This window comes from Halyomorpha halys, unplaced genomic scaffold (assembly GCF_000696795.3).
Source record: "Halyomorpha halys isolate HHAL.00 unplaced genomic scaffold, Hhal_1.1 Scaffold257.1, whole genome shotgun sequence".
In the NCBI taxonomy this organism is placed as follows: domain Eukaryota; kingdom Metazoa; phylum Arthropoda; class Insecta; order Hemiptera; family Pentatomidae; genus Halyomorpha; species Halyomorpha halys.
Window position 1 is genome coordinate 1,794,407 of NW_027104967.1, and position 12,013 is coordinate 1,806,419.

Below are 12,013 nucleotides of genomic sequence, written 5' to 3' on the forward strand. Positions count from 1 at the left end.
CATATTGGACTTTGTAATCATACTTATTTTTAAAGTATTCCCACGAAAACCTGTTTATTTTGTATTAGTTTGTAGTAGTTAGAAAACTACTTTAACCCATAAGCTAATTTGTCTACGAATCTTAACAAGGAAAAAAATCTTTCTCAACACTACTAAATATTAATTAACCACAATTCAATAAAGTGATTAACTCGTTCAAATGAGTAAGAAAAACCAGGGTATAATCTTGTTAGTACCTTTAGCTAGACCATCAATCATATATTGGTTTTAGAGGTATTAACAAGTCTTAACTTCCTAGCAGCAGCATCGATGGTTTGCTAGGGTAAGGAAGGTTCTTCTATTGCAGCTTTGTATCTTTCAACAATTTCTATATCATAAGCATAGCCCAAAAGTATTAGCATCAGCTAAAAAAATCATTCTGCTGGTCTGGATAGTTGAATCTTTAACAGCTATTTCCAAACAAATACTGAAGAGCAGACATGAACGGGAGTTTTCTTGTCGAGCCCCATCATCAGATGTAAATCCTTCAGATAGATCAGCGAGAACATACTTTTACAGAAACCACACAGACATTTGAGGTAATATGATGTTCTGGACATGAGACAGCAATTGATCTTACACTATATATCAGAAAATCTAGGCACACTACAGAAGAAAAATCCACTAGTAAATATTGCAAACAAGAAGGTCTTCCTTCATGTGAACAGTACACAAAGCCATCTTATGCAAAGCTGTTGGCTTTGTTTCCTCAGTCTATGTTACAAGATGAATGTGTAATGCTTGGAATAGCTGATCTCCCCTTTTCCTTAATAATTTGGCAGACAATTTGTCAAAGCCTGGTGCCTTGCTATTTTTTTAACTTATTAATGACTTTAACAATTCCTCATCATCCAGAGTTCATATTCATGAATTCGACTAAAGTCAACTTCTTTCTGTTAGGTTTTCCCTGATTTACGTTAAGAAGAACATCACAGTGACTATCACATCTTTGTAGCACCTGGATCTACTAATTTGGTAGTAATCCACCTGAGTCCTTATAGGTTGAGATTTGGGATTTGAATGGTTTTCAGTCAATGTTCACCTTTTAATAAAATTTATGGCACTCATTGGTACAATTCAGTCTTTTTGTTCCCTCAAGCTCTTTATTTTCCTAGTTTCTCTTTTTTGTGACGATGAATTTGTTTTCTTTTCCTCCTCTACTGAGGTGGAAAATGTTTCTATTGAAGCAATGTCTTGTAGCTTCATTCTTTAGAGTGGTGGCCTGACTACACTCTTTGTCGACCCCAGGGTTATCTTTCTGTCTCGTTGGAGCCAATTACTTCCTATACCTAGTAATAGATGGTGTTTTTAATGCCAAGACATAATCCACACTCATTACTCTTAACAGTTTCAAAAACTTAGGGGAAAATTCAATATATAGGCTATTTACCCAGAAAAAATCAAACTAGATAAAATCTTGGTAAGATTTTCCTCATATGATCGTATGATGCAGGTGTTTTTGTATGAGCTCCAGTTTAAGCATAATGCAACTTAACATAATTCAGTAAGATCATGTGCATTAATGTTACTGAAAACTTGGCGAGGAACTGGGTGTAAAAAGATCAAATGGGCTCTCACCTGTAGAATGAGAGGGAGGTCATTGGGGGGTCGCTGAATCTTTTTGAAGATCACGTTGGTTTGGTCAGGATGGGCTGTAGGTTGCATGTAGTGATGCATCCCATACTGTAACCTGCCAAATTTTCTGTCAACCTTCACTCAGGGCCTCAACGTTTGCTTTCTATGCTCTAAAATAGATTCTGGAATTTCACCGGAAGAGGGACTGTTGGATCATATACATACCAATGCAGGATATCCCATTAATGGAGAGTAAATGTTTGTCAGTTACTGTTAAACAACCCCAATACTGATTTATCATGTTATCTTACTAGTAAGTAAAAAATTTGTATTATTTTGACCTTAATTCCTGAATTAGCATCGTTTTAATGAGGTCCTCAGTAGTTTATTTCATGATCTTAAGCCCTTAATAGACTTTCATCTTCTCTCAACCAATGGCTACTGTGGGTCCACGGCAAAATTCTTATTTAAGTCACTCTGACCCACTCTCATACTAATATGTATTATTGTTTGGAAAATCTATTTATAATACCTTCAGAATAATATAACTAAGTACTTTAAATACTGACAATGAATAGGAATTTCTTACCAAATAAGTGGAAGCAAGTTTTGACACTAAAAGACCATTCTTATGCTTTTTGAGTATTTTCCTGAAATTTTCTTTCATTTTGTCTCCAATTGGGCAATCTTCTTCTTCTCCCACCTCAAAATTATTACTAAGAAAAAAGAAAATATATTCATAAAAAATGATATATGCCAAAAATAATTCAATCCTAAATAAAGATAGTTACATCTATTAATTAATTTGATGAAAGTGGATTTAATTAAGAGGACAACAGATAGCCTAGACATGGCAGGAGCTGGTAGTTGGCAGATGTGAATGTTTGTTCTTTTTAATTTATTTATTTTTAAATTATACAAGTTTTATTCAGAGACAAATAAGACATTTTTGAGAGCCAAAAACACAAAATTTAAATAAAGTCTAATTTTTATACCTGCCGGAGGAAGTTGGCAGATATTCATTTTTACCATTGAGTAGAAGAACCATTTGGTACTGTTAACTCCATTAATACTTCTTGGAATCTGTTGAATAGAGAATCGACTATCTTTGTGAATCACTAAACAAATCTTGATTCTTTTGGGTGAATCACTTCTACTTTCAGAAGGATTGACTCTTTTAATTGATTACTAATTCACCTTCCCATTTCTAATAAAATTTTTTAATTTTTTTTTTTTAGTCAATTTCTAAAATATTTTAAAATCTTTATTCTTGGCCTCCTGGATCTCCGTCATTAACATCTCAATAGTAGGATACAGTCAAATGGTGTTACAAATTATGAAACAGTTAGGATAACCATTTCATAAGTTTCTTTTATTTATTTCATTTCAATTTTATTATAGTTTATTACATATATAATAATTTACTACATGAACAATTTTTTAAGTATTGAGTAATAATAATTTCATTGTGTTCTCTACACTCAGAGTTTTAATTTTATTCACCAAAAGAATCTACTAAATATGGTGTAAAAGTTCCAATAACAAAATTTTATAACGTGGTTGGGTGTGGTAATTTATTGTGCTCTTTCACTCTTGAGCGGCTACTTAGTAATAAACAATCCTAGGGTGTGTCCTAGGAGTCACGTAGGCGTAGGCGTGATGTTTTTAAATAGTGTGGTTGTGTACAGTGCAGGCAGCACATATAATATGACATACATGCGGTATGTTTGTGTAAATATTCCACCAATTTGAGGAATCAGTGGTTGATTGCTCCGCCTTTACTTTATAACTCCGCCAATTGAAATAGCTACACTAGGGCCATTGCCAGTCCCAAGCCTGGATAAAGGAGTAGGGTTAATTCAAGGGCCGACTCCCCATGAATTGTAAAAACCATATTGTTACGAACACTCAACGAAGCCTCAGATGTAGGATTGATTCACGGAAACGACATGGACCTCAGAAACGGGCATATAAAATAAGAACCTGGAACGTACATACTTTATACAGAGCTGGAGCTCTTAAAGAGCTTACTAATTTGTCACAGGCCTCTTTGGACATCTTGGCAATACAAGAGATGAGATGGACAGGAAAAGTTGATATAAAGAGTAAAAATTTCATAACACTATATAGTGGAAGCGAAAATAAGCATGAATTTGGAGTTACATTTATGGTCACGAATCGAATAAAATCCTCAATCCTCAATTTTCAACCAATTAAAGAAAGGCTATGCAAACTACACATTAGGGGCTATTTCGGAACATTAGTTCATGGACCTACAGAAGAAAAGGATGAAGAGGAGAAAGATATTTTTTATGAGAAATTGGAAGAAGCATATAGTACTTGTCCCAGTTACGATATGAAAATCGTGTTGGGAGACTTTAATGCACAGGTTAGTAAGAAAAAGGAGCTGAGACCCACCATAAGACTTCATAGCTTACATCATAGAACTAATGAACCACAGCAAGTCAAATTGATCACGTACTGGTATCCACCAAAAACTTTAATTGTATAAATGATATAAGATCATATAGAGGATATGATGTTAATACGGATCATTACCTCATCGGAGAGTAAGAGCTTACAGGAACTTAACAATACCAGCAGTGCCTGTCCAATTATATTATATAATCTTCAATTACAATATACAAATTTTCTTGCTAGAATAGACCAGCGTTGCCCTCCTCCCCTTTCCACCACTTCTGTTTCATCTCTTGTCACAAAATCAATTTACTCCCATGTTCCTTAGTAGCTAATTCAACTAATATAATTCATGAATTAACTGCCAGTCTTTATAATAGGAATATAAAATTTGATACAATTAGCTCCCTTATAGCTCTTCAATTATGGATGAAGTATTAGGTTTTTAAATTGAGTAGTTTGGTTTTTTGTGCAATTGTATAAATGTAGATGGTATTTTAATTTCAGGTTTAATTTAATTTCAACAAAGTTAGGAAAGTTTTCCATCATATATTAATATTATTAAACAATTAAATTGATTATTTATAATAAATTTTATTATTGCAGAATTTAGGTGTTTTATATACATTTTGAGGTTTAATTGCATAAAAACTCAGTCTCTAGTTAGTTGGAGTATACTCAATCTCACATCTCATATACTCAATCTATTCAATCGAACTGGAGCTGATTTTTTTTTTTAACTGTAGCCTAGACCTAATTAAGAATGAATAACCAATATAACACAGAAAAAATATATATATCTACATTTAAATTGATTTAACATTATTTATTTACAAAATACATTTCAACACCCATAATAATTCAATTTTTAGGTATAATACCTTTAAATTGTTAATAATTGTTGAACTAAGATTAATAAAAAAGTAAACCTTTCTACTTTCACTTATTTAACACTATTTTCATAACATCTGTCTCACTGTTATAACAGTGATTGATTTGTATTTTATGTGCTAGTTTCATATATATGATGAATACATGGCCAAGTTTAAAGGTTGCCTGAATAAAATGTAAACTTTATGAAATCAATTAAATAACTGAAAGAACGTCTGTTATTGCCTGTGAGAAAATAGTCTTTCGTCGACACATGCCTTATTGTGCATATGCAGCATAAGAAGAACAATTACACCCATTAACATAATTATCTTTCAAATGGATGCTCTAGTGTTCCAAGAGATTTATAGTTTTTTATTTATTCGAAAAATGTATATTTTTTTAACCACTTAAAATAGGTACTTTTTCAAACCTAATCTTATTCTACGTCTAGTCTTTAAAGAACAAGCTGTAAAAATGACAGTTTTAAAGGCATTGTCATAACAAGATTATGGCAATTTACCTATGCAAGTTTTTCATTCTACAGTTACTGCTCCGTTCCTATGGGCAGATTCTAAAACCTTCTTCAATAGATAAGTTAACTAACGCAAAAGAAATTTTTCTAATCAGATTTGTCGTTCTTAAAATTAGTGTGTTAAAACAAACTCCATTCAAACTCTTTTAGCTTTATTTAATAAGTTTAGTTAAAAAACAAGCAAAATATTAAAATAACCATGTGGGCCCCACCAGGCTGATCTGGTTTTATAGAAATAATAAAAAGAAAATATTACTACCACTTAGCAACATAAAGCTAGAATATTGAGTAGTATAGCATTCAAATTGTAATCAGCTATTTCTTCTTCTTTTACTGGCACAACATGCGTATGAAGCTGCCCTTGGCCTGCTCAACAACCGCCAGCCATCTTTCTCTACCCTCTGTAAGGGTAACTGGGATCCTCAGTTGTCACAGATCCCGCCTCACAGCATCCCACCATCGGCCCTTCGACCTACCATGTTGCCGCACACCATCCGGAACGTAACTGTACAGTTTATGAGCCACTCTTTCCTCGCTCATCCTCATTACATGGCCAAGCCACTGAAGCCTCTGTATCCTTATGTACGAGGAGATGCTACATTCCTTATAGAGCCCAAAAAGTTCACCATTTTTCCTTCTTCGCCAATTACCCTTCTTGCATACGGGCTCTAAAATTCTCCTCAGAATTACTTTTTCAAACCTGTCTAGCAGGTTAAGGCTTTTATTGCTTTGCGTCCTAGTTTCTCCACCGTATGTGATGACTGGCCTTATCAACGTTTTGTACAGGGTGAACTTGGTGGTACGGCTAACAAGTTTGCTTTTGATCAGCCTTACAATGGAGAAATAAGCTCTATTTCCAGCAGAAATTTTGCTTTTAACTTCTTCCTCTTCATCCTGGTTCTCATTGATAATATAAAGACTTCAAGGTAAGAAAAACTTCTTACCACTTCGAAATTATAGGTTGTGCTCACCATTGTGCATTTTACTAATCGGGTGAGTTTACTAGGAAGCCCTAGTTCATGCATAGCCACTATGAGCTCACTCCTTACGACTGTATCGTAGGGAGTCTGAAAGTCAATGGAAAGCATCCAAGTTGTCTGCTAATGTTCCTTCATCTTCTCAGAGATTTGCCTCAGGGCGAAGATTTGATCAATAGTAGATCTATTGGGCCGGAACCCACCTTGATAATCACCCAGTTTCTGTTCAACATTCGGAAAGAGCCTATTATATAGGGATATGGAAAAAAATTTATATGCAGTGTTAAGCAAACTAATCCCTTGATAATTGCTGCATATCATAGAATCTCCCTTCTTGTATATAGGCACTACTACCGCCTCATTCCACTCCTTGGGTATGGTTTCCTCTTCCCATTTCTAAGCTATCAGGTCCTGTAGCTCCCTGGTGACTTTATGATGCCCTCCTTTAAACAATTCTGTTGGGAGTCCATCATTACCGGGTGATTTATTATTTTTAAGTTTAGACAAGATATCTTCAATGTCCTCTACTTCGGGTGGAATGGCTTCCAAATCTTCCTCATTAATACCCACTGGTGATTGTACACGGTCTTCCAGACAATTCTCTGCTTCTCTCAGGTTCAATAAGCTCTTGAAATATTGCTGCCACCTTTCTTGCACTTCTCCTTCTAGCATTAGTATGTTGCCATGGTCATCTTTGATTAGGTTGGCTCTCCTGATCGGTCCACATTTAATGTTATTCACCATTTTGTAGAACTTGCGGGACTCATTTCTACTTCTTGAGTTTTCAATTCCCACAATGTTTCCTTAATGCTTCCCTCTTCTTGCTTCTAACTAATCTCTTCGTGTGCATCCTGGCATCTTTGAACTCCTTGTAACTGAGCCGTGTCTTTTGACTAATCCACATTAATCTTTTTTCCATTCCGCTTCTGGATTGCCTGTACACATTTTCAAAAATTTTCTTGCAAGCATTGACTTAAGGGATGGTTGTTCTTTTCTAATTTTATTATTATGGAACTAATATTTTTTGCCTTAAGCTATAAGAGGAAATGTATGATCAATATAAATACAATTTTAATACATTATTTCATTTCCCTTAGTTTTACTTCTATCAGCCACTCCCAAGACTGACACAAGATTTTTTTAATCTTTTGTACTAATAAATTGGACAGGTATAAGTAGGCACCTTGGTACATAATTGCAACTATATACATACATTACAATTCAGAAAATAATATTAATAAGTCAAATTTGGTAGGTAACTATAAAATCAATCACAGGTTGGTCAAAAATTTTCTAGATGTTGTGGTTCATAAAAAGAAATTAAGTTAATTGTTGAAGGAGAAGGAGACTCTGTTTTTCAGTCTTCGTGTACCTGAGAGATAATGGCAACTGGCAAAGGCAAACACAGGTGACAAGAAGAGTGTATGACCTTTTCGGAGGAGCAGCACAGTCAGAAGGAGTAGAACAGGCTCAACCCTTCCACAGACAGACTCAGTGACCATGTAAATTTTGATTAACATCTTCAATGCAGACAAGTTCTGTTCAAAAATAAGGTCTTTTCAATACCTTCACTCCTCATTGACACACCTCTACTCCCAATAAGGTTTTTTTTATACCATCACTCCTCACTGAAACACCTCAACTCCCCATAAGGTCTTTTTGATGCCTTCACTCCTCACTGACACACCTCAACTCCCAATAAGGTCTTTTTGATTCCTTCACTCCTCACTGACACACCTCTACTCCCAATAAGGTTTTTTTATACCTCTACTCCCCATAAGGTTGTTTTGATGCCTTCACTCCTCAACGACACACCTCTACTCCCAATAAGGTTTTTTTATACCTTCACTCCTCACTGACACACCTCAACTCCCAATAAGGTCTTTTTGATGCCTTCACTCCTCACTGACACATCTCTACTCCCAATAAGGTTTTTTTTATACCTTCACTCCTCACTGAAACACCTCAACTCCCAATAAGGTCTTTTTGATGCCTTCACTCCTCACTGACACATCTCTCCCAATAAGGTTTTTTTTATACCTTCACTCCTCACTGAAACACCTCTACTCCCCAATAAGGTCTTTTTGATGCCTTCACTCCTCACTGACACACCTCAACTCCCAATAAGGTCTTTTTGATACCTTAACTCCTCACTGACACACCTCTACTTCCAATCCTCATTTATTGCTTATAAAAAATATAAAAAACTAAAACCTGTAACCAAGACTAACTAATTTTTTAAAGCAAAAAATCTTCATATCTTTGGAGCTGTTAGAGCTAAAGAGAACTGCAGATGATGAATAAAGCAATAAATCAATACATCAAATAACTTAGTATTCACAATTGTAAAGCTTAATTTAATGGACTTAAACAAAATAAGTACTTACAAGGAAGAAGTCTTTGAGAAGTTATCAACTCTACAATGGTTATCTGGAAAAGAAAAAAAAATTAGAACAATCCACCATAAAAAAGAAACTTAAAACAACTCAATAAATTGAGTATATTGCAAAAAGGTCCTGGTAGGGGATTAATACTATCTTATGAAAACAGTTTAATGGCTTCTCTCAATACCTCTTAATATTCCAACATCTTTATGTTCATCAGTTCTAAAGAGTCATCTTCAGACCTACTTAAAATTATTTATACAACTAATAGAAAATATCAAAAAGATAGATTCAGGCAGAAATGATGCGGAATCCCATTAACGAAAAGAAAGGGAATAATACACTTGTAAGGAATTTTTAATGGAACTATGAGAAACATATTTTTAATAATTTCATTGAAATCACACCAACCATTTGGAAGTTTTTATTAATATATGATATATAACCAAAGCTCTTTAAACTCCAAAGGTTTGAAACGGACATTGACTCTCGGTGCATCACAATCCTGCAGTCCCTGAAATAGCGGAACATGTGGGACTGGATTGTGCTACCATAGAAGGAAACTAAGCCAGGATGTTGAGAAAGACTGGAATCTTCGCCATCGTTGAGTCAAACTTTCCGCTTCGGAAGAAAGAGAACTATCCCTTCTAAAGATGTAGAGTTACTGTTCGTTTCTTTTGTTTTTATTTCTATTCACAGTTGGGCAAGTAAAAGTTCCTTTTGAACTCCTACCCGTAAAATCGAATTAGGAAGGCAGATTCTTATAGAAAATAGGATTAAAAAATTATTTTGGCTAATAGTTTTTTTCAAATCATCAAAAAATCTATTTTTTTTTCTTTTTTGTAGTTTTTGGCTATACACACCTCCAGGACACGTTAAATAAAAAAATTGTCAAATATGAATTTGTTTTAAAAACTAAATTACTATAAGATTCCATAAAAAAAATTATCCCATTCCATTGGAAATTCCAGCATTATATATGCTAAAGAAGGTTGGAAAATTAATAATGCCATAAAAATATAGATCACATGTCACTGTTAAAATCCATCAAAAATCAAACCTGAAGGTCTGAAATCATAGAGTGAATATGTATTGTGGGACATCCTGTATGTACTATTATGTTAAATTGAAGAATATAGGGAACAAAGTAGATGATAAAAGATAGTATACTACTGTTTTAATAGTCATGAATACCATAATGATTTTCTAAATATACAAAAAAAATAAATAAATAAAATTTTAAAAAAACAGGAAAATACTTCTAATAATTTAATGAAGAAGTTACCTTCTCCTAAATTATGACTTTCTACAGGATACTTATTCTCAAATAATTCTTCTTGAGGTTTGTCTAAATTATTAGCACTAATTTCATTAGTTTTGCTCTTAACATATCTCTGGTCTCCATTCTCACAATAGCCATTAGTAATTGATAATTGCCTTAAATCCTGAACCTCATTAAAAGGCGCTTTTTTTGAAGTAAGAGGTAATTTAGTACGAGTATATTCTGTTTTCAAAGTTGAAAAAGTATTTAGAACAAGTGGCATCTGATCTATGTTCCAAAGATTATGAGACATATGTGAATACTCATGAGAAGCATAAGCGAAATTTTGTTGATGTTGATATGTAGGGATACTCATTAGAGGTGGGACGGGTTGAGTCTCCCAACCTCTAAAAGTATGAGGTTGCTGTGGTATTTCAATCTGCCTTAATGGCTTTATTTCACTTTTTAGGTCATCTGAAAACAATTTAAAAAAATATTAATATATAAATATTAACGTATTAAGAAAATTAAATTAAAATACTATTAAGTTTTTATTTAAGTATAGTAATTAATAAATCTTGAGTGACAATTTTCACACTTTATAGCTGTGTCTCAACAAGACAAACATGTTCAATGAACAGAGAAAAAAACTGGAAAACATTTCATATCTGCATATATTTTACAAAAGGTATTTAGCAAATATTGCTCAATTGATGTTTGGCATGAAACAGAAATATTATATAGTGAAAGTGATAATTGAATTGAATTGTACCTCCGTTGTATAGCCTCCTCTGAGTTTGTGGTGGAAATTTCATTTTATAATAATTACAAAACCAAAAAATTACAATGTGTTGTATTTTAAACAATTGTTAAACTAAATATAAAATAAAATATAATAAAAAGTGTGAAATAGTAGTGAAATCAAAGAAATTGATAGTAAATTTTTAAAACTACAATATGAATTAAATTCTATTAATGGAGAATCTCAATGCCCTCTTTTTCAAATTCAATTAGTGCAACAACTCACATTTCCAATTTTCACTAATGCAGATGCCCGTGTCGTCTCCTCATGTTCTTTCAATGCATAATGAAAAAATAAATTGTCAATTTTATGTTTTACAACAGACTATATTATATGATTTTTTATGTATCTTAACCTCTCAGCTATACATTCACCATAAATAAAGCACTCATTTCTCTTCATGGGTTTTTCATTCCCACTTGAGTTCTTCATGATCATATATGCTTCTTTTGAAGCTTTTCTCTTAAGAGCCTTTTTCTTTGTTAAGGGAAATTTATATCTTGACAGTGTGCTACTCCACGCAGAGAATTTTTTGAACATTAAGCATTGGTGGTGATCTTTGATAATTTCTTCTCACCTTCTTTAACTCCATTTTCCGAAAAAAAAAAAAAATTGTAGAAAAGTGTTAGAATTTCAGCAGAAAACTGAAATAATACAATCCCCACCTGGGCTTCTACTTCTCTGTCATCCCCAATCCAATTTGTTTCTTTTGTCTATATTATACCAATAGTTTCAATTTTTTTCTCCATTATTTCAGCAATATCTACTCCAAAATCATTTCTTTTATATATATTTTTGTATTCTGGATTATTAGGATCCCATAACAGTATATTTGAAGTCTTTGTTGAGCCTCAAGCTTTTCAAGCTTTTAGAAATCAAAACAAAAGCTAAGTACTAGGGCAAGCTGTCTGATGTTGGCAGCCAGTTTAAAATAATTGCATATACAAACTTCAACAGCTTCACACAATTTCATATGAGATAAATGAATAGAAACACTGTTACAATTATAGCTCACCTTAAATAATATTCTAATATCCATATATTGTACCATTAATAAGAAATAAAAGAAAATATAAAAATAAATAAATAAAAACAAATTTAAACTTGAAATAAAATAATATCTTAAACACAAACATTCCTAGCATAAACATA

The 12,013-nt window shown here is 33.2% G+C and overlaps 1 protein-coding gene across 3 annotated transcripts in view; it reads right to left on the reverse strand.

Annotated features, from left to right (window-relative positions):
* The window catches only part of LOC106680375 (tudor domain-containing protein 5), a 44,333-nt gene that overhangs the window by 24,530 nt on the left and 7,790 nt on the right, over positions 1–12,013 (reverse strand). For all 3 annotated transcript variants that reach the window (XM_014420043.3, XM_014420044.2, XM_014420045.2), the window contains exons 3-5: positions 10,084–10,533; positions 8,802–8,844; positions 2,204–2,330 (exon numbers count right to left, since the gene is read on the reverse strand). In XM_014420043.3, coding sequence (XP_014275529.1) covers positions 2,204–2,330; positions 8,802–8,844; positions 10,084–10,533 — 620 coding nt within the window. The remainder of the gene's footprint in view (positions 1–2,203; positions 2,331–8,801; positions 8,845–10,083; positions 10,534–12,013) is intronic.